Genomic DNA, 24,745 nt, shown 5'->3' with positions numbered 1-24,745 from the left:
ATAAATGAATACAAGTTAATTTTGAGCCAGTTATCTGCCTATTCTACTGAAATATTCAAGTAATTTGAATGGTACTTACCTTATTGTCCCTGGAATGATAAAAGATAAATTTGATCTCAGCAAGATTTGAACTTAGAACATAATAGGACCTCATAAAATGCCACAACATATTTTTGATACTCTCACTCATTTTATCATCTACCCATTTATCTATCAACCCACCTAGCAAAGGATTCTAGTAAACTAATGAAAAAGGCCTTTTATGGTCACTAGACCTGCTGAATATAGCAACCATAATCCCTAAAAAAATGTGTTAACAGTGTTTTCTTTTAATGTTACATTGTACTACAGAATGTATCTATAGGTTTTAGTCAACACTATAAGTACGAGGCAAAAATAAACACCTTGTCATTCATCATCATCATCATCGTTTAACGTCTGCTTTCCATGCTAGCATGGGTTGGACGATTTGACTGAGGGTTGGCGAACCAGATGGCTGCACCAGACTCCAATCTTGATCTGGCAGAGTTTCTACAGCTGGATCCCCTTCCTAACGCCAACCACTCCGAGAGGGTAGTGGGTGCTTTTACATCCCACCAGCACGGGTGCCAGTCATGCGGTACTGGCAACGACCTCGTTCAAATCTTTTTACATGTGCCAGTAAGGCGATACTGGTAATGATCACGCTCGAATGGTGCCTTTTATGTGTCACCAGCACGGAAGCCAGTTAGCCGCTCTGGCAACGATCACGCTCGGATGGTGCTCTTAGCACCCTACTAGCATGGGATTCAAGTGCCAGTAAGGTGACACTGGTAACGATCACGCTTGAATGGCGCCTTTTATGTGCCACTGGCATGGAAGCCAGTTAGCCGCTCTATCATTATATACAATATTTTCCTGGACAGAAAAGATGGATCATGAACCAAACTACATGCGAATAATTATGCATCCTAAATAATTATGCATCCTATTATGTATTATAGGCAATCTGGACAACAAAGATTTTGCTACCAGATTAAAAGCATATAGTTTAGACTAAATCAAGGATGCTGAACCCGAATCCGCACTCAGAATTGTTCTAGCACATCAAGATTTTGAGTTATGCACATGCACAAGATTATAACAATCCTGTCCTCTTGGCCCTGTCTCACTGTATCACTGTTATCTGGTAGACCCCCACTCTATATATACCCAGGTCTTCACCACTCACTTCCCGTCTGCACTCCCTAATCATGCATGTTTGTCAATATCCTGCCACTTATAACATGACGTTTGAACCTCAAGGGTATGCCCTGGCACTTGCCCACCATCTATATCTCTCTCTGCCTTTACTCAACCATCCCATTTATATTCTGATCCCTGTCCCTTGTGAGTATGCCACAATCTCTATCCTACTGTCTCCCACTCTCTCTCTCCTCCTGCACTTCCCTCAAGTTGGGTAACCATGTATTTCCTTTGCAGTTGTGCACCTGTTTCTGTTTTCATTCCTGATCTTTCTCTTTCTCCAGCTGGGTAACCTTGTACCTCCTCTACTGCAAGACACCTACTTCTGTCCCTCTGTCCAACTATAACCTTTCATCCTCCGACACAAGATCACCTCCTCCAATGCCCACTCCCATCTTAAAAGTTTTTTTTCTTTGTCTTGCAAGTACTTGATGACCCTGTCAGTGCAAGTGCCATGTAAAAAGCATCCAATCCACACTGTAATGTGGTTGGCATTTGCAAGGGCATCCAGCAGTAAAAACCTTACCAAAACTGACCTCACCTGTGTTTGTGGCACATAAAACACATTAAGTCCATTCTGCTGGGTGATTGGTGTTAGTAAGGGCATCCAGCTGTAAAAACCCTACCAAAACAGTCACAGAAGTCTGGTGCAGGCTAGCTCCTATCAAACCATTCCACTCAGGCCAGCATGGAAGCATGGAAGATGATGATGATGATGATGATGATGATGTTCTAGCTTATCTAATTGAAATTATTATCTAGTTTAATTGAATAAGATTAGTTGAGGAGTGGGGAGAGTCAAATAAATATTTCTAGGCATCATTTTAAAATTTGGATAAAGTATTCCGAAATAGCTCAATTTAGCAATCAATCAATAATTATTATTTGCATTATTTCCTGAAACAGGACTTTAATCAGCTCATCAATGCACCTAACAACACATATATGCATGCACACACATGCACACACACACACTCACACACGCACACACTCACACACACACACACATGCACACACATACACATATGCACATGCACATATGCACATGCACACACACACACACAAACAGACATACAAACACACACATGCACAGATATACACACTCCTACACACTCATACACACACAAACACAAACACACGCATGCATGAATACACACACACACACACACCTGCACATATACATAAACATACACATACTAATACATGCACAAACACACACACACACACACACATACACATTTACACACAAATTTATTTTTGAAAATGATTGTTTTAAAGACATTTCATTATGCAATTTACTCCTATATTATTTAATTTTAATCAAGACAAAATAAAAAAAAAAATTTTAAGACAAATATTTTTTTTTAAATAATGAAAATAAAAGAATGGTTTAAAGCTTGGGCACCATCTGCTGAGCAACCATTTGAAAGGTTTGATCATCTGCTTAATGTTATTTTGGGAAGGAAAATAACAAGAGTGACACCAGTAATAATCATAGTTTTAATTATAATTATTAACGAAATATGAAATTAAAAGAATTCATGAGATCAATGCAATGTGTTAGCAAAGATAATTACTTAAATTTCCTACAAAACTAAGAATTTATAAAATTCAAGTATCTTAGATAAAATTCAGTCTGAATTTCATTTTCAATTCTATTTTGTATGTTCTTTCACAATGGTTTGGTTAATGTGATGGAAGAAGGTAAGAGTCTGAAGATATTTCTAATGGTGGAATTCCAAATATTTTGATGAAATTGCAAAGAGTTTTCAACCCTTTTGCATTCTCATAACTCTGTCAAATGTAATGCTTATTTATTCACAGTTTTGAATTTCATCATCATCATCATCATCATCATCATCATCATCACCATCACCATCATCATCATCATCATCATCATCATCATCATCATCATCATCATCACCATCACCACCATCATCACCACCACCACCACCACCACCATCATCATCATCATCACCATGTAACATCCGTTGTCCATGCTGGCATGGGTTGGATGATTTGACCAGGGCTGGCAAGCTAGAAGGCTGCAGTAGACTCCAGTCTGATTTGGCATGGTTCTTTTTATGGCTGGATGCCCTTCCTAATGCCAACCACTCTGAGAATGTAATGGGTGCTTTTCGGTGCCACTGGCACGGGTGCCATTTGCATGACACCAGTATCATGCATTACCTAGCATCTTCAAGATTTTGATTATGTGACTGTTTATTTTGAGACTGTTTATTTTTAGATGTGAGAGGCTGGATCCAGCCAGTTTCAACATAAAACAGGTAGAATCTTTGGGCCAAACATTGTCAGTTTCAGTGCTAAAGGATGAAATGAGTAACTTTGGAGGTGACAATTAAATTTAAAATTCTGTGTACTTGCAGGGTTTGAAAGAGGGAGCAGTGACCATGGCCACTATGCTAGTCTTGATTGGTTGAGCTGATGTCCTGAACATCCCTCTTGAATCTTTGAAAGTATACATCTTGGGATGTTGTACTATCGCAGGAAATAAAGCAGCTGACACTTACTAATGGATTACTAAATTAAGCTAGTTGTTCATCACCATCATCATCATCACCACCACCACCACCACCACCACCACCATCATCATCATTTAATGTTCATTTTCCATGCTGGCATGGATTGGACAGTTTGACAGGAGATGGCAAGCCGGAGAGCTACACCAGGCTCCACTTGTCTGTTTTAGCATGGCTTCTACAACTGGATGCCCTTCCAAATGCCAACCACTTTACAGAGTGGAGTGCACTGAGTGTTTTTTTATACAGCACCAGCATGGGAGCGAGGTTGTTGCCAGTACCACTGGACTGGCTCCTGTGCAGGTGGCACATAAAAAACAACATTTGAGTGTGGCCGTTGACAGTACCACCTGAGTGGCCCTTGTGCCAGTGGTACATAAAATCACCACTACACTCTCAGAGTGGTTGACAATAGGAAGGGCATCCAGCTGTAGAAACTCTGTCAAATCAGATTGGAGCCTGGTGCAGCCATCTTGCTCACCAGTCCTCAGTCAAATCGTCCAACCCATGCTAGCATGGAAAGTGGACGTTAAACGATGATGCTGATGAGTCCGAAAATGGCTTAGCTGGCTGAAACTTCGAAGTCACTATCAATAATGTTTCTGTTTAAGAATAATATATATCGGACATCAAAAAGAAAATGGAAATAAACAGAAATGCATGCTTACATTACATACATTTTGTAAAGTTGAAAGAATAAAGCAAATACAAAGAATAAATTAAAAATGACATGTAAACATTTACTTTTTCTCACCGACTTCTTTTGCTGAGCTTCTGAAATAAATTTTCTATTTCTGTTGTTGAACTAAATTAAAAAATCTAAATTAAATTATATCTTAAACATAAAAAAAATTGGATTTATCATTTTGAAAATATTTTCTTCCAAAGTTGTTTTCCTCTAACACTCTACTGAATAATTTTATTTTCTTTATCTGAATTTGTTTAGAAAAGAGTTTTTCTTGTCTGAAAAACTTGGTGCAAATTTCTGCTTTTCTAAAACTGTGCTAAATGGCTGTTGCCACTCAAATGTGTGAATTAATATTTGTGATAAGGCTACAAGCTGGCAGAATCTTTGGCCCACCAGGTAAAATGCCTAGTGCCATTTTGTCCGTCTTTATGTTCTAAGTTCAAATTCTGTTGAGGTCAAATTTACCTTTCATCCTTTAGGGTCAATGAAATAAGTACCAGCTATGCACTGGGGTTGATGTAATTGAATTATCCCCTCCTCTGAAGTTGCTGGCCTTGTGCCAAAATTTGAAATCAATACTTGTAATGTATATACATGGAAATAGTGAAAAAAGAGGAAAACAGAAACTTAACCCTTTTCTTACCATATTTTTGTTGAAATATCTTACATTTACCATAATCTTCTGGGATAGAAGATGCCAAATACTTTGAAATACCTTGACAAAATAGCCTTGAAAATCAATTACCATGCATCTTCCCCGATGCTGAGAATTGCAGGATAGTTACAGTAAAGAGCAGCAAAACACCATTTAGGTAACCATTGTTTGACAATTTCACTTAACGACAGGCAGGAGCACTTGGCTGGTTTGTCTGCCATTTTTGTTTGATAACAGACATTTAGTGTATGCCTGCTTGGTACTACTTCAAAATGTGAACAAGGCTTTAGTGATGTGGCAAGACTGTTGTTATAAATTGTCACATCATTTAGGAAAACAGTTCACCCTGCATGTTTCTAACAATTGGTCACATAAACCAGTCATGTGATGGTGTTATACTTAACTGAGTTCCTTTCTTGGATTGGTCTAGTTTTACACAGGATGCACTTTTGTATCCAATCACATTGTATGATAGACCAACCAGCATGGCACAATCAAATGCCTCTATGAACATCATTTTATCTTTAGATAAGAGAAGTTTTCCTGTTTTTGCCAGTGAGGCGAGAATTTCCAGGAAGCTATGTCATGTCATTTTGTTCCTGTTGTTGAAGCACATGTAACCAAATTCATACCAACTAAAGTGAGTTTTAAAATCCTTTTTGATTAGAATTCCAAAATCAGGATGTGTCTTCCACTATGCAGCATCTTCTGTGCTGCAAACCATAGTATTTCAATCAATTATGAAAATAGGGAAGAACTTAAGATGGCTGTCATTATTCAGCTGGTGTTTGAAATACAAATCAACATGAAATTTTGATGGAATGCATTAATTTAGATCACTTTAAAACAAGAAATTTGTATCATAGAACCAAGGGCAGTCTTGGGTGGATTGGTATGAAAAGGGTTAATACACTTAAGATCTACGGAGTGCCGGTTGTCAGGCCAATAAAAATGCATACCAAATGGTTTCAAATCCTAGAATGTTTGAGAAAACCTGTCCACACCATTGCTTCATGATGATTGGTCGGTTAATAAACCAATCACATGAACTATGGTGGTTTGCTTATGATGTCTGACTGCATATCCAAAGATACAGTTTCAAATCACTTCCATAATACTAAATGTAATTTAGTTCATTAGGAAATGAAAACATAATTGTTTAGTTGTATTTAGATGTAATATAATTTCTGCTAGTGGGAAGATCATCATAACTACAGACTTATGAGAGAAAGTTTGCCAAACTGTGGTGTAGTACAGAAGCCAGAGCTGGCAGACATGTTGGGAGTCAATTGAAGTTGGCTGCTAAAATTTTGTGGGGCATTCATTCTGCAAAGTTCTGACTGGGTTTAGAGCAGGGGTTCTCAACCATTTTTTATGTATAGATCCCCTTCATTTCATGATCTATTTTAGCTAGAAATGTTTGAGATGAGGGATTGGAAGAATCAAACAAGTCATCATCATCATCATCATCATTTAATGTCTGTTGTCCATGCTGGAAGGCTGCACCAGACTCCAGTCTGATTTGGCATGGTTTTCTACAGCTGGATGCCCTTCCTAATGCCCTCTCCCCACCCCATAGCCCTTTTTATGTTTGAAAACTAGTTTTATACATACTTCTTTCAAAATTCCTATTTTAACTTTTCATGCATTAATTTGTGTCAGTTGAACTATGTAAAATGCTAGTGAAAGCAACCTAGCAGTCTTGCAATACATTTATCTGAAACAAAATGTTTTCAGTGACCCTTAGAATATTATTGTAGATGCCTGATCTACTATTTTGTTGTGTAGACCCTCAAAAGTTTTACATGGACCTTCAGGGGCTATATGGACTCTGGTTGAGAACCACTGGTTTAGAGTTACTGGTTGTAGTAAAGAAGAGGGTCGTAAATTCCATTACTAAAGCTGCAGAGAAGGCCACAGGGTGACTTTGGATAAAGAAAACAGACCAGGGGTTTGCTGCCACTGGGATGCAAGCTGGGACTTGATTAATCCTGCCTGGGTCAACTGGGCGAGGGAGTCTGATATTGAATGATTCAAAATCCCCAACAAGACCTCGCAAACCTCATTGATGATGCATCCCAGAACAACTGTGAAGTGTATCTTGGGACTAAACTCAAGTATAAGTTTTGCATGAATTTTTACCAAACAATTCGAATAGCAAAGATTATTCCAGTTAGAATTTGAACCGAAACAACTGATTATGTTACATTAGTTTGGGTAGCAATACACAGCAAGTTGACTGTGATTTACTAGACAATTATATGAGCTTACTTTCCTCCACAAACAATTCATAATACACAAATATATATGAACATTCTTCATTTCCATTGAGTATAAAATAGATCTTTATCAGGCCTGGAAAACCTTGCCAAGTTTTCTTTCTCTCATAACTAGAATGAGGAAAATAATGGTATTTGTCTTGACTGTAACACTTCTTTCTATTTAACCAGTCTATTCCAGCTGCCTTATCATCTCAGATGCTTTCAGCATCCTGTTTTCCTTCCATATTTATTTAGAAAGAAAATAATTTCTTTGATAGAAGACAAAACAAAATCAAGTGTTTTTGTTTGTTTTTTGTTTTCTTAATGTATAAATTATGAATCTTTGCAAATTTCATTGGAGTCTTTATCTGATCAGCCATTTAACTTCTTATTCTGGTGTTCTGTGCATGGATACTTCCAGCCTTCATTGCTGTTCTTTCTTTACCTAACTTATACGTCTGCTTTCTGTCCCCTCCTTTAACTTTCTGGCAAGTTTATAGTGCACCTAAGTACTGAATTCACAAAGTTCATCATCATCATCATCATCATCATCATCATTATCACCACCACCGCCGTCGCCGCCGCCACCACTGCCATCATCATCATCATCATCATCATCATCATCATCATTCATCATCATATCATCATTATCATCATCATCATCATCATCATCAATCATCATCATCATCATCAATCATCATCATCATCATCATCGTTGTCGTCGTCATCATCATCATCATCGTTATCAATCATCATCATCATCGTCGTCGTCGTCGTCATCATCATCATCATCATCATTGCTATTATTATTATTATTATTGCTATTATTATTATTATTATTATTATTATTATTATTATTATTATTATTATTGTTATTATTATTATTATTAAGGCAATGAGTTGACAGAATTGTTAGCATGTCAGACAAAACACATCACACATTTCTTCCAGCTTTATATTTTGAGTTCAAATCCTGCAGAAATTGCCTTTCAACCTTTTGGGGTTAATAAAATAAGCACCAGTTGAGCACTGGGGTCATCATAATCAGCAAGTCCCCTATAAAATCTCAAGCCCTGTGCCTAAGGAGGTAGGATTATTAGGATATTTTTCTGTAAAGAATTTAAAATATTCTGCTTAGATTCTTAAAGGTGTAGGAGTGGCTGTGTGGTAAATAGCTTGCTTACGAACCACATGGTTGCGGGTTCAGTCCCACTGTGTGGCACCTTGGGCAAGTGTCTTCTACTATAGCCTCGGGCCAACCAAAGCCTTGTGGGTGGATTTGGTAGACAGAAACTGAAAGAAGCCAGTCGTATATATATATATATATATATATATATACGTGTGTGTGTGTGTGTGTGTGTGTGTGTGTGTGTGTGTGTGGTGTGTGTATATGTTTGTGTGTCTGTGTTTGTCTCTGGTGTGTTTACGTTCCTGTAACTTAGCGGTTCGGCAAAAAGGACCAATAGAATAAAGTACAAAGAATAAGTCCTGGGGTCAATTTGCTCAACTAAAGGTGGTGCTCCAGCATGGCCACAGTCAGATGACTGAATCAAGCAAAAGAGTGGTAAACTAGTAGAATTGTTAGCTCATTGGACAAAGCTGCTCAGCAGCATTTCCTTTGGCTCTTTGTATTCTGAGTTCAAATTCTGCCAGGTCAGCTTTACCATTCATCCCCTTGGGGACAATGAAATATAGCACCAGTTAAGTTCTGGCACTGATGTAATTGATTAGCCTCTCCCCTCATAATTGCTGGCCTTGTGCCAAAATTTGAAAAAATTATTATTATTTTGCCTTTCATCGTTTTGGGGTAAATAGATTAAGTACCAGTGAAACACTGGGGTCAATATAACTGACTAGTCCCCTCCCCACAAATTTGAGGCCTTATGCCACCTGTAGAAAGGATTATTATTATTGTCCAGCAGTATTTCATTCATCTTGACTCTTTTGTTACCAAATTTCTGTTGAGATGCTCTGTGTTTCTTTCAATTACATTATATATAACAAAGAATTTAGTAAAATAACTTAGTCATCATTCAGCTAGTGTTAGGAACATAAATTGTGACTAAGGTCTGGTGGAAGATTTTGATTCAAAACTTATGAAAACAAGACATTTGTACTACAGAGCCAGAAGCGGTTTCAGTTAGGTGGGTATCAAAAGGGCTAACGTTTTAAGTTCAAATTCTGCTGAGGTTGACTTTGCCTTTCATCCTTTTGGGGGTCAGTAAATTAAGTACCAGTCAAGTACTGGAGTTGATGTGATTAACTATCCCTTCTCCCCTCAAATTCCAGGTCTTGTGCATTAATTAGAAAGGATTATTAACATTATTATTATTATTATTATTATTATTACGAGGATGCTGAGTTACCAGTGCCGGTGGCACGTAAGAGAACCATCCGTTCGTGGCCGTTGCCAGCGCCGCCCCGACTGGCCTCGTGCCGGTGGCATGTAAAAGCACCATCCGTTCGTGTTCGTTGCCAGCCTCGCCTGGCCCCCGTGCCGGTGGCACATAAAAAGCACCATCCGATCGTGGCCGTTTGCCAGACTCGTCTGGCACGTAAAAAGCACCCACTACACTCATGGAGTGGTTGGTGTTAGGAAGGGCATCCAGCCGTAGAAATATATTTCCAAATCAGATTGGGCCTGGTGCAGCCTTCTGGCTTCCCAGACCCCAGTTGAACCGTCCAACCCATGCTAGCATGGAAAACGGACGCTAAACGATGATGATGATGATGATTATTATTATGAGGATGCATGGTTTAGTAATTAGGGTGTTGCACTCACGATCTCAAGATCATGGTTTCAGTTTCTAGACTGGGTGGTGCATTGTGTTCTTGAGCAAGCACTTCATCTCACATTGCTGTGCAATCACTTTAACACCTGATGTGTGGCACACCATGCATCTATTCAGGCAACATCGATTTGATGGAGAGAGCGTGAGCTAATGTACATCACATACATTTGATCACTATAAACAAATCACTTGTGTAGAGTCCATCATTATCCTTATTACCTCTGCCTTAGTGAAGTCAGAAGTATTGCTTTCAGTCATGTTTACTTGTTTGTTTGTCTGTGGACAAGATTTCTCAAGAACTGGTGGATGGATTCAGATGAAACTTTCAGGGATGTTTGGATTCATGACTGGCATGAACTGATTAGATTTTGGGATCAATCTGGTACAAGGATTCTAGATTATTTTTCCTGTTTTTTTATTTAATTTTTGAGAGTGGTCAAGTTAATTTTTAGTATTCTTGTTTGTGAGAGCAGTCGAGTTTACTTCAGATATTCTCATTTCAAAAATCATCTCTGGCTAATTGTTGAGAGGACGTTGGTGTTGCCTTGGCAGAGGGTTGGGCTCTCTGAGTGCTCTTGTTATTATTATTATTATTATCATTATTATTAAAGTGATGAACAAGCAGAATTGTTGGAACACCGAACAGAAATATTTTTTCATGCTGAGAGTTGCTGAAGCATGGAACAAACTGCCGGCATCAGTTGTTAGTTGTCGGAGCACTGCATCCTTCAAAACTTCCATGCTTCCTGATCTTTCTCCCCTCCATACACACGCAAACATGTATCTGACTCATATACTGCTTACTTCCCAGACATTTGTACATTACTGCATATGCTTTATACGCACTTTCTGACAAGTTGTGGTGCACCTGAGCACTGTATACAATAATTTTCATTATATTATATTATTTCATCTGGTTGTTCACATTTTGAATTCAAATTCTGTCGGGTCAACATTGCCTTTCATCTTCTTGGGGACAAAAAAATAGTTTCAGTCAAATTCTGGTGTGGATGTAATCAACTTGCCCTTCCCCTTAAAATTGCTGGCTTTGTGCCAAAATTAGAAAGAATTATTATGATTATTATTATTATCATTATTAAAATGGTAAGCTGGCAGAATCATTAGAGCACCAGATATAAATGCCTAGTGGCATAACTGCTGGCTCTTTACATTCTGAATTCTGCCAAGATCAACTTTGCCTTTCATCCCTTTGGGGCTGATGTAGCTGACTTACCCATACATCTTAATTTGCGGGTCTTGTGCCAAAACTCGAAGCCATTATTATTATTATTATTATTATTATTATATTTTCAAAGGTTTAAAATAGTCTGCTTAAATTCTAGCTTTGCCTCCTGGAAAGCACCCATATTAAAAAGGAGACAATGATGGGTTTTTTTTTCTATTTAAAAAAAAATTTTTTATCATTATATTATTATTATTTTCCTAACATCAAAATATCACGAATCAATTTGTCTGAAAAGCTTTTAATAGATTAAAGATATGAAACTTGTAATACAATAAAGCTTATGTCTAAAGATTGTTGTAATATCTGTAGTCACACTTAGTAGTGAACAGTTAAAAACAGTCCGTGTATTTACAGTCGGACAATAGCAAGCAGTATTTGTACTTATTTCACAGATGGTGTAATCACCTGCACTACCACCACCTCCACCACCACCTCACCCAACAGCAGCACTAACACTACCAGCATTTGCATCAGCACCAATACCATCACTACCGTCTCCACTACCGCAAACACCACAACCAGCACCAGTACCAACAGCATGAGTACAAGCATTAGTGCCACCACCAGCTTCAGCAGCAACAGCAGGAGGTGCAATGGCCCAGTGGTTAGGGCTGCGGACTCGCAGTCGGAGGATCGTGGTTTCGATTCCCAGACCGGGTGTTGTGTGTGTTTATTGAGCGAAAACACCTAAAGCTCCACAAGGCTCCAGCAGGGGGTGGTGACGACCCCTGTTGTACTCTTTCACTCCAACTTTCTGTCACTCTTTCTTGTCCCCGACTTCCTACGCAACCGCTTAACCTTGATGCGCATTCATCCATCCGTCGATGCTCTCGGTGTCGGGGGTTGACCTGCTTTCTCTTCTGCGGGTCTTACGAATAGCAAAGGACCACTCAACAGCAGCCGTCCTAGAATCTGGACCTGGAGATCTCCATTTCCAGCGACTTCGAGGGCCACCTCCCAGTGGTGTCGGGCGTCAACGAAGAGCCCTCGACTACAACAAGACGACCAAAGTTTTTTTTTTCCAAGGTCTGGGGTCTCCCGCCCCTAAGCCCTAGACCATCACCTAATCACCCATACCCGTCTTGTTGCTTAACAACAACAACAACAGCAGCAGCAGCAGTAGCAACAGTGATACCATCACCATCATCATCACCATCATCAGCATCAACATCACTACCACCGTTGCTGCTGTCACTGCAAACAATTTTTTCCTGAACTCTCCTCCTCCTCATTATCGTCATCATCATAATCATTGCCACTGTCATCGTCATCTACATGATAGTCATTTTCAGTATCATCATCATCATCATCCTCGTCTTCATCCTTATCGTTGCTGCTGGTGGGTGTTGTCATAATTCTTAGTTTCCTTGACTTTGGCCTTGAAGGTATCATAATCATTATTTTAACAACTATTTATCCTTCTATATTTGTGTGGGTTGACTAGGTCTACATTACATACTACATACATTTCATGAATTTCTGTGGGCTCAGTATTTTCAGAGCATATCTGAGAAGCCATTTCAACCCTATTCTTTTCAGGGGTTTGTCACCATACTTACCACAGAAAGATTAATCCCCTACTGCTTACTTCCATTTAAACTTTAATAAAATTAATTTGGCTTTCAGAGTTATCTGCCTTAACTGCCTTGACAAGAATTATTATCAATGCTAATTATTTTTTCCATTACAGATGTAATTTCAATTGCTCCAAACAAGTTTTTTGGTTCTCTATGTTTAATATATCAGCTCCCACTTACCTATATATTCGTTTATGCAGAGAAATCCCTACCACATCGTTATTTAAAATTATCTTATCAGTGAATTGTTTTTCATTTAAAACCTATGCAGTCTCAGGCATTCTAAATTGTGTCCTGTTATATTTACCAGGTCACAGTGAAATTCATTGGTCAGACAGTTTAAATGTAATCCTGAGGAATGGTGTGTTCAATTGTACCAATACAACCAACACCAGCAGTAGTGGAGGCGCAATAACACAGTGGTTAGGGCATCCCCAGACCGGGCATAGTGAGTGTTTATTGAGCAAAAATACCTAAGCTCCACAAAGCTCCAGCAGGGGATGGTGGTGAACCCTGCTGTACTTTTTCACCACAACTTTCTTCACTCTTTCTTCCTACTTCTGCCACAAAGCAGAGGAACCATGGTGTAACCCACTATGGTGTGGTAAATTTTCAGACCCTAGTCTAGATTGTGAATCCTCTGTACCCCATGATGGTTCAGCTCTCCACCCATTAAAAGCCACTGCTTACGAAATGAGGATAACAGTGTGGCTTTCACACCCGTGCAACCGCCAGTCTATCGCGTGTGGTGGGTGGCTCTTCAAGTTGCCACATGCATTCTTAGTAGCTTAGAGTAGGCTCGAATTAGAGATTATTCTTTGTGGCTAATGGAGTAAGTTCTGATTGGAAGAAGATACAAGTAGTACCATTACCATCACCACCACCACCAATTTCCTGCGCCTTGTCTTGTGGAAATAGACTGGATCATAGAATTACGTTTTATACATCCATCCAACTGGCATCTCCACAGTTTCCATCTAACCAATTTCACACACAAAGCTTGAATCCCTTAACCCTTTAGTGTTCAGATAACTCTGTTAAATGTAATACTTTTTCACTCAAATTGCTTTTAATTAATCTAACATTAGCTTACAGCTTTGAGGTTTCAATGATGTAATTGTTTATTTTTAGAATGTCAATGTAGGTTAGGTGTGAGAGGCTAGATATGGCCAGTTTGTACATAAAACATGTAGAATATTTTGGGCCGGATGTGGCCAGTTTAAACACTAAAGGGTTAAAAGTTATAGTAAAAAAAAATATCCTTTGTCCAAAATACTACAGTGGAATTGAAACCAGGATCTCATGATTACAAAGCAAACCTCTTAGTCATTCAGTCATGTTGTTAATCTTGGTGATACTACAAACATTGCCCCTTCTCTCAGAGATCCTGCAAATGATTTACAAATGCTGGGATTCCACTTGGAGATACTGCAGGGGATTTATAGAGTTTTGCCCTTTTCTTGAAACACCTGAAAATAAATTATATTCACTTCCCCTCCTCTTAGAGACCTTGTAAATAGATTTAGATGCTGCTACTCCTCTTGGAGATCAGACAAAAGGGTTTATAGATGTTGCCACTTTCTGTTAGAGATCTTGCAAAATATTTATACATGCAGCCTCTTCCCTTGGAGAATCTGCTAATGGTTTAGAGACTCTGCTCCTCTTCATAGCATGAAAAGCTATGAAGACATTTTTGTTTTTCCTTACTATCAGCAAACATAAGAATTTTAATTCACTTCCATCGATTGCCACTAAATACCACCATAGTTTTGTTATTTACATCATCAGAAGATAAACTGAAGATGAAGCTTTAACTTATCAGCCCTGATTCTATTCTGTATTAGTTACATAATACACTGCTATTTTCATCAGTTTCATGTTGGTGTGTGGCATTGTTATCCTGAGAGCAGGTAATATTAGACTTTAGATACCTTTGAAAAATGATATCCTTTATATTTATATAGCAGACATCAAAAGGGGAGTCTTTGAATCACATTTGCTGATAAGTATTCGCATAAACTTTGATAATTTTTACATGTTACAGTAAGAATCCAAGAGAAACTAGAAATATTTGTTTTTACACTGTTGGGTTTATTATAAAAACAAGATAAGAAACTTTGGCAATTTTCGTGGGAATACAGCCTACCATAACAAGTGTATATCCACGTTGCTCACCCACCACAGAAAACATTTAACTTCAACTTTCTCATTTCAGATCCAACAATAAGGAATTTAATGTTTTCATGTAAAACTACACTCTCAGAGTTGTTGGCATTAGGAAGGGCATCCAGCTGTAGAAACTCTGCCAGATCAAGATTGAAGCCTGGTGCAGCCATCTGGTTCGCCAGCCCTCAGTCATTCATCCAACCCATGCTAGCATGGAAAGCGGACTTTAAACGATGATGATGATGATGATAATGATGATGTAAACAAGTATATCTGTTGATTTGAGGGGGGGGGGAGTGTTTTAATCTTCAGACTTTCTAATTTACGAGAGTACCATACACGTCTCAGTGTGACAGAATATTGCTTCTTTAAACAAATGAGAGAGCTAAAGTAATTAGGGCAAATCTTTGAAATTACACACTCATACCTATATCACTTGGCTGGGGGGTCAAATAGATTGTAATCAATGGTTGCATAATTGATGTAAAAATACTTCAGAGTTATCTCCCTTGGTGATTAAGATACAATCTAGAGAATGTCGTCGTCTGTCACTGTTGCAACATTTTAGCTTTTTTATGTTCTGGAACTCTATCCAATTTACTTAGAAACTAAGTTTCAACATTGAGTATTCATCATTACATATAGAAAAACTGACAAGCACACAGAGGTAGATTTTGAACAAATTTATTATTTACAAGGTAATGTGTTATTTTCCGAAAGATAACAGTTGTTGTTTAACCCTGGGTCAGCCCTGATGGATCAAACTTCTGATCAAAAAGCAGACCAACCTTGAAAGCTTATTTTTTCATGTATCACGCATCATTATTCCTATGTTATCCAATATAAATTTTAAGAGAGATTTCTTTAAAAGACAGGATCTAATTTATGGTCTATTTGGCTGCTATTTCTAGCAGGTCATGCAGCCACTTAGAGGCTCCCTCGTTGATCCAAGGGAAACTGACTGATTATTGGAAACAGTATTTAACAGTAATCAATGGGAAGAATTAGTTGTTACAGGTCCAAAAACTAAGAACGTATGAAAGTTTGGTAAAAATGTTTCCTGGAGCTGCTGAGCTTTACCCAATGAGTAGAGAGAGAGAGAAGGAAGTCACGGATAAGAAGAATTCTGAACTTGAATTGTAGCATGAGAGGGAATATTGTCACATTGATATGATGACAAGAGTCCTTGTGGTGAAAGATATGAAGATTTAATCAAACAGCTAAATAAAGCTACATGAAGCCCTCATAATGATAACAGTATAGGCCAGGGGTCTCCAAAGTGGTCGATATTGCACATCTACGTATTTATTTTCTTGTACATGCCTGGGGGGTCAATGATTTCATGAAGGGGTCGATGGTCTAAAAAGTTTGGGGACCCCTGGCATAGGCAAAGGACAGCTGTCTGAGAGCATTTGGCCTAGTTGTTAGACTGATGGATTTGCTATCCTAAGGTAGTGGGTTTGATTTTTAGATTGGGCAGGTGTCTTTGAGCAAGGCACATCGTCTCATGCTGCCCCAGTTTACTCAGCTGTGAACGAAGTCTCTTTCTTCCTCCACTTGTCACATCATCAGTATTGTACTGGGTCCAAGGGAGGATGGGTTAAGAGGAGGTCTATGTTAACTTGTAACTACTCAGATACCTAAAACAATTAGTGAAAGTGTGGTACAAGCTACTTGGTTATGCTTGCTTGCAAAGTGATGGCCAATTTTTTCTTCTAAGTAGCAATAGGGAAATGCTACTGTGAACAATTCAATGGCTATCCTTCAGAATATCTCACCGAACAAGGCACTTCTTTTCACATTGCTTCAATTAACTCAGAAGAAAATTAGTAAATTAATACCAGCCAAGTACTGGTGCGGACCTCTCTCCCTCCAACTAGTCAGCTGGTAGGGTTGAGAGGCAGTCTACGTTTGTCTCCTAGTCATCTAAAACCATTAGCAAAAGTATGATATATGCTACCAAGTCACTATACACTTGAGTTACAGCTGTAGTTTTATGCATGTATAAAATCTTATCAAATTTCAACTACTTTGTTAAGATATTTTCAGGTGTATTGATGATATGCAGATCTTGTCTTTTTTCTTTCTGGCCACTGATGCATTTTAACCCTTTTCATAACAACCCCCATTTGAAGTCATCCCTGGTCCTACAATACATACTTCTTGTTTAAAAGTGATGCTAATTAAAACCTTGCACAAGGATGTCATGTTAATTTATGCTTCAAATACCAACTTAATAATCACTAAGTTACTTTATTTCCATTATTAACTGAAACAAAGTGTACTTCAACAGAAATGTTATAACAAAAGGGTTAAAGACAGTTAAAGGGTGGCTAATGAGTGTCTAACTCTGTTTTTATTTACTGCTGTATCAAACACTGCCTTCATTTTCCCCCCTCTCGATCACTGTTACGATAAAAATATCAGAAATATTATTTCAAATAATGTTTAAAGCTACAGTTCAGTGTAAGCCAACTATATTTAATATATCAAACTAAACATTTCTTTGAGTTGTGAAACTTGTAAGCAATGTCACAGTAAATAGCGTGGGTAGTGACAATTATCTAAAACACATGACAACCCTACTTTACATATGTTCCACATTCTGCTGGTCCTGGCAGAGAGTATGTATAATGGGACCCCTAGGCAGAATTATGAATGCCTTCTCCTCGACTTCCAACATCCTAGGCCTACGGTGAGAAAGAAAGAGTAATTGAGTTTGAGCCGAGTGACCTTGCCTTCAGAACTCAAAATTACAAGAGAAATGAGTCGCCCAGGGCTCCATGGAGAGAGCAGGAGGAAATAAGACTATAAAACAAGTGGTAAACATAAGTGAACTCTTATTAAATATGAAGTTACAATAATGAGAGAGAGGAAGATAAAAAAACAAAAAAAATAAAATGTTATTTCTTTTAATTTACAAGATTTCATAGTGGAATGGTTCTCTTGAATTACATTGATACATTTGCAAATTATTAGAAGATATTTTCAATGTAAAATCAACACAGATCCGACTAGTTCTTCGGTATGCTTTATTCGTGTATTTACATAATCAGAAACAAGTAGCTATGTCCATAAATAGGTTGAAAACTAAAAATAAAGCATTTTCCATCTAAATGCATTTCTCACTGGTATGCATGCATTAAAGTTACGTGTTAGTAGTAGGGATGTTCGATAAAACATTTGATGAGATGGCACATATCGAAAACATTGTGTCTTTTACTTGTAGTAATTAATAGATAAATAAATGACAATGTTATCTGTTAACTATTTATTTCAACCAAAACACAATAACAAAAAAAATAAAAATCTAAAAAATAAAGATAAAAAAAAAATGGGATAAATTACACAATTGGTTCATCTCTTTTAATACCAGTTCATAGTTTAATAAATAACTGTTTTAACATTTACATTAACAAGTATCTGCTGCCATAGCTACGTTTTTTGTTGCTTTTTTCTTTTTTTTTTACCAATGTAGATGAACGGTTTCTTCACAGTTTTGAAAAATATAACTGTTAGATTAGCATAAAAGGCTGTAACAACGCTGTATTTTGTGAATCAGTTTATGTGTTAAAAACAAAATCCTGTTGCTAGATACCTTGTGATTACCTCAATGGATCGTAGAAAGAACTCTACAGAGGCAGTTGGAAAATATTCTCTCATTATATATCTATATATACATACATATATATACATATATATCTATATCAGACCTTTTTTTTTCTTCATATATTAACCCATCAGATGCATTAAACTAAAAAACTCCTATTAGATCTTAGTTGGAGGTAAAATTCAGTGATTTGTTGTTGAAAGTTCTGAATGCAAATTGATTATCTAATATATTTTAAAGAATTCAGAGCACCCAATAATATCAGTATTGTCTCCACATTCACAGTTTTTAAAATGGTTTTGTTTAAAAAAAAAAAAAATTAATTAATTTCCATGATGTATTAAAAAAAAAAAACAATGCTAAAAAGAATGATGGCAGGATTTACAAATATTCTAACCCCCGCTTTTGTGTTTGAAATTAATTAATTAATTAAAAAAAATGATTTCATTAAAACATGATTAGGCTTATTTTACAATGAATTCTTGTAATAAAGAAAATTTACAATTTAAAAATTTCATTGATAAAATACTTAGCAAATTTTGAACATAAATAGTAGCCACATAGTGGTAAAACATTGAATAAAAATGTTTTAAATCTTAAACTCTTTCAGAGATAAAGACATTTTTAATATGACCAATTTTTGAAATGATAGCATTTTATTGTCAGCAGAAGGGATTCTTGACCAGTGAAGCTATTGATTCACTGCTTGTTTAAGGATGAGTGTGTCCCTTTAGGTAAAGTGAGATCAGCATACACTGTTCGTAAACATTAAGCAGGTAAAATTATGGGTACCAAATAGGTAATTTGATAATTGAATAACTTAGAAGTGTATGCATATTTAAAAACAAGGAACAAGTGTAATCCAACTTCATTCAACTATTTATGGCATGTAAATTAAAAAAAGTAAAAAAAATGAGAAAGGAAAGGTGAAAGAATTACGGTTGATGGAATGGAAGTTGAATGAGAACTGAGTCAGAAGATAGCCTCCCCATCCCTGCCTGCCTGCTTTTCCTCAGTTTCAGGGAACTGCTATTTGGCTTGTTAGAAGGGAAGATTTCCCATGGTCCCATTCACTTTCTATGTACAGTGTCTCAATGCTGTTTACACAGAACGACAGCCAGGACATCAAGGAAAATAAAACAAAGAAAAAAAAAAACAGAAACGCCAACAAACAGTGGAGACTTAACCTCTAAATGCATATAATATGTGTGTGTATACTGTTATGAAATGCACTTGAGATCGTTAATGAAAATCAATTTACAATGATTTCATTGGATTTTCTTTGCAGGGAGTTTCATGAAAATTTGTTTCTTTTCACAACTAGCCCTATTGTCACGTCAGTTACGTCCATAGGACGGAAAGAGGAAAGATAGATTTGTGCGTTTTCCTAATTGGAGGAGGTAACTTAACAAACCAGATGATAAATTAAAACTCTTCCTCTTGTCAGGTGTTTACATTCATGTAGTGTTCAAAGCTTTCGAACAAAGCTAAGGGAACAGCACCAAGTTGTTAGTATATATCATAAGTGACAATGATAAAAATTCCCATGTGAAATGTAGATGCTAACCAACAAAATGTCTTCAATCATCTGGTGTAGGTGATTGGGCTTTTTTATAATTGGCTCCAAACTTACACATGTATTTTTTAATATAGTCTTTTGCCTTTGCTTTTACATTTTCATTGACTTCTAAATCTTCAGGATGTTTACAATGTTTCAACTCCTTGGCCATCACATGGTGAGTTAACTGACAAAAGAAACAGAAAAATAAATATTTGTAGATTATTTACACAAAGCAAATATTTCAAATGATGATAGTATTAATTCATAAACTTTAGGAATATACATGGATCGATTATGATAGCCACATTTTCATGGCAATAATGACCATTTCCAAACCATTACTTTATACCATGCTTGTACTAATGCTGGTTCACTACACACATTTTTTTCTCTCCTTGTTTTTTCTGTATCCCTTTCTGTAGAAGAGCATAGGCTCGAAACGTAAAAGACTTTTTCTATTCCTGAGCGTTATACTAATACATCTGTTTGTTTTGTACACCACCTGTCTTCGTCTTTTGTTTTTTTCGTAAACTCTCCCTAGTATCCAAAAGACTGTTCAATTTTGTAATATCAGTTTCAAATTTTGGTATGTGGCCAGCAATTTCAGGTGAGGGGTTAAGTTGATTACATTGGCCCCAGTGCTCAACTAGTATTTTTGTTGATACTGTGGTCAAGCATACAGTTATGGGGTGGTAGTAATAGTTTGTGCAAAGAGAAACTGTTTAGTCACTCCACCCAACACCAATACACACACACAATGTTGCTTATTTCAATAATTCAATCTGCTTGTTATGAGACAAAAGAAAGCCCATGTGGTGTTTCAATGGAGGAATCTACAGGAATGGCTCTCCAATGATTTCTGCAGGTTGAAAGGACAACTTCAAACTGGACCTGTGTTGTAGGAAAGTATCTATGCGTCTTACAGCACTGCAACTGCTGTATGAACTCTCATTTACCATTAACATTATTGTGTGTGTGTGAGAGAGAGAGAGAGAGAGAGAGAGAGAGAGGAGAGAGGAGAGAGGAGAGAGAGAGAGAGAGAGAGAGAGAGAGAGAGAGAGAGAGAGAGAGAGAGAGAGAGAGAGAGAGAGAGAGTTGGGTGTAGAGATAATAACAATGCATACCTTTCTTGCCAAATGCTTGAAGTCATCTGTGCTAGATATTCGACCGAGTCTACAATCTGGTTTCCGATAGGGATTCAAGCAGGCAACAATCCATTGGGACATCTGGGATAAGAAAGGAAGAGAGAAAAATCAGAAAATATGAGAAAAAGGCAATTAAAATTCCCACATATTTAAAAAAAAAAAATTGATCTTCAGTTTTTAAATCAGGAGAGGTAATAGCAGAATTCAAATAGAGATGCAACTTACCTTATTGCGGAATGCTTCCTTGCTTCTTTTGGCAAGTTCACTGGAAGTATCAGCTGCTGCTGTGGTTGTGGCTTTTCTTTTTGACTGAAAAAATAAATCAGAAGTCTACCCACTACATTAAAATGTATTGACAAAACAGAAAACATACAGTCAACTAGTTGAATAAGCACTCAAGTGAAATTTAACCCTGTCATGGTGTGTCTCTGTCATAGTGGGAATGTCACCTCAGCTGGATTCTTGGTAAAGCGGTTATGAATAACACACGGAGAAAGATACAATATTAAAATTACACAACTGACTACATTGCAGCTTTGTAATCAAGTGTGTTTAGGACTCACTGCTAATAATGTATCCCAAAGCTGTTGTTTACCTTGTTTTGTCTTGAAAACAAGCAAAGCCTAGACTCTTTGGAGTTGAGGAAAATTATTTATTCTTTGGACAAAGAGTTTACACTTATACCAGCAACGAGAGTATTTTGCACAATTAAACTGGTGAAAGTGATGAGGAAAGTAGCAATTTGGGTGAACAAATATGGTAGTTGAGAGATGGGCTAATTATTGTTATTCCCTTGAAATTTTTTTTAATCTTGCCTATTAGTTTGCTTGCAATCGCTACTCTTGAGCTGTGTGTGCAACTATTTATTTATTTTCTGCTGAAGACCCTAGGTGGAGGGTAGTTAGATACAAAGGCTCAGGTTTGAGAGAGTAAGTCCCAGTCAACAGGAATTTAACAATGAATTTGATTCTACTCTCAGTTTTGAGTCAACAACCACTATCAGTAAATCTTCTGTTATTCTTAAACTTGCTTTAGAATAATAACATCAATTTCATATTTAAGTCCATAATTAATTAAAGAACTAAAATGCAAATAGCATTGTTAGATAACAGAAGATACAACAAAGGAGAGGTAAGGTCTCCCTTTTTCTCTCTCATATATATTCAATGCCAGTGCTGCCTGACTGGCTCCCATGCAAGTGGCACGTAAAAATCACCTACTACACTCTTGGAGTGGTTGACATTAGGAAGGGTATCCAGCTGTAAAAACCTTGCCAGATCAGATTGGAGCCTGGTGCAGCCCAATGGCTTGCCAAACCTCAGTCAAACCATCCAACCCATGCTAGCATGGAAAGCAAACGTTAAATGATGATGATATATATATGGGATCTATGAATGAGGACAGCAGTATGCAGAAGTGCCAATTGAACTTGTGGACAAAGGAGCACAAGAAGACATTGGATAAAGTGGTGAAGACTGACCTCAAAATGCTAAACCTCACAGACGAAATGATAAAGGACTGAAATGACTAGCAATGCACGGTCCTCAAAAAGTCCACCTCAGCAAAAATGAGTTCTGAAAGCAGTGTGTGTGTGTGTGTGTGCACAGAAGCACAAATAGGCACCTCACCCTATCTCCTTCTCATATTACCCCTTCCCCACTCATCTTTTATCTGTGACCTGTACCATTTTACTTGTCGGTCATTCTAATATTGTTCTTTCCACCCACTAATTACATTGATTAATTCCCACTAACTAAATTATCTCATCATTCCCTACCCTCCTTCCCAACCTCCACTCCTGCAGCCTACCCAATCTTTTCTGCATCCTTTGCCTTTGCCAACTCATTAGTCATCAACCACTCCTACTACCACCCTTCAATCCCTTCCAATATTTACAGCTGCTACTTCCCCCCTCTCATTCCCTCACCTCCTTTCCCCCCCATACAATCTACCAAACTTCCCCCTCCCACTTCTACTCACCTCTCACCTTCAGGGGGTCATCTGGATACCCCCACTATTTATCTCTTTGCAGCTCCTCTACAAGAACCAGTTGTCCCTCCTCCCACCATCTTCATTCACACTCCCTCAATAATGTTGGTGCTATGAAAAAAAAAAACCCAAACACCCAGTACACACTGTAAAATGGTTGGCATTAGGAACGACATCAAGCCAGAGTAGACATGGAGACATGAGGATACTTCCTCTCACCTCCTACCAGTTTTAGAGACCCTATAACAAGTCACAGGCAGAGAGACAGAGTGAGAAAGAGAGAGAGGAAGTGAATGACCATTATTTACATTTGATGGATATTTGTCCTCATCTTGTTTGTTGTTGACAAGTTTCAGCTGATGCACCCTCCAGCCTTCATCAGGTGTCCTGGGGGAATTTCGAACCTGGGTTCTCATTCACAAGGTATTTTCCCGATGTTATTATTATTATTATTACTTAGGTCACTGCCTGGAATTGAACTCAGAATCTTGTGGTTAAGAGCACGGGCTACTAACCACAAAATTTCGAGTTCGATTCCAGGCAGTGACCTGAATAATAACAACATCAGAAAAATACCTTAGGAATGAGAACCCAGGTTCGAAATTCCCCCAGGACACCTGATGAAGGCTGGAGAGTACATCAGCAGAAACATTGTGCTTACAACAAACAAGATGAGGACAAATATCCGTCAAATGTAAATAATGTACATAATTCCTCATCTCTCAAATACAGAAATGAATTGAACGATGTTTATTTATATACCTTGTTTTGTGGTTCATCGTGAGTTGGTGTTCCCAGATCCATATCATCTTGATCACTTTGGTCCCATTTTGGGAGATCCCACTGTGTTTGCCTGAGAGAGAAAAAGTTTTTTAAAAACCCAGTCAGAAATATGCTTCAATAATATTTGTATAACAACACTCTCTATCTAACCCAGTGGTTCTCAACCATTTTTTTACCACTGGACCCTTTTTATCCCAACTTTACTCTGCTGGACCTCCATAACCATTTGATGTATATTCTATTATTTTTTTTTACTGGTTTCAGTCATTTGACTGTGGCCATGCAGGAGCACCGCCTTTAGTCAAACAAATCAACCCCAGGACTCATTCTTTGTAAGCCTAGTACTTATCCTATAGGTTTTTTTTTTTTTGCTGAACCGCTATGTTACAGGGACACGAACACTTTAACATCGGTTCTCAAGTGATGGGGCGACAAGCAGACACACAAATACACACACACCGGGCTGCTTTCAGTTTCCGTGTACCAAATCCACTCACAAGGCTTTGGT

At 37.7% G+C, this 24,745-nt stretch overlaps 1 protein-coding gene across 1 annotated transcript in view; it reads right to left on the bottom strand.

Moving 5' to 3' along the window:
* Nucleotides 1–15,817: 15,817 nt before the first annotated feature.
* The window catches only part of LOC115232341, a 94,524-nt gene continuing 85,596 nt past the window's right edge, over nucleotides 15,818–24,745 (bottom strand). The window contains exons 19-22 of the mRNA XM_036506869.1: nucleotides 24,217–24,307; nucleotides 21,691–21,774; nucleotides 21,445–21,546; nucleotides 15,818–20,504 (exon numbers count right to left, since the gene is read on the bottom strand). Coding sequence (XP_036362762.1) covers nucleotides 20,340–20,504; nucleotides 21,445–21,546; nucleotides 21,691–21,774; nucleotides 24,217–24,307 — 442 coding nt within the window. The 3' untranslated portion in view covers nucleotides 15,818–20,339. The remainder of the gene's footprint in view (nucleotides 20,505–21,444; nucleotides 21,547–21,690; nucleotides 21,775–24,216; nucleotides 24,308–24,745) is intronic.

The sequence above is a fragment of the Octopus sinensis genome, linkage group LG1 (genome assembly GCF_006345805.1).
Source record: "Octopus sinensis linkage group LG1, ASM634580v1, whole genome shotgun sequence".
NCBI classification, from domain to species: Eukaryota; Metazoa; Mollusca; class Cephalopoda; order Octopoda; family Octopodidae; genus Octopus; species Octopus sinensis.
This window is presented reverse-complemented; position numbering and strand designations above follow the sequence as displayed.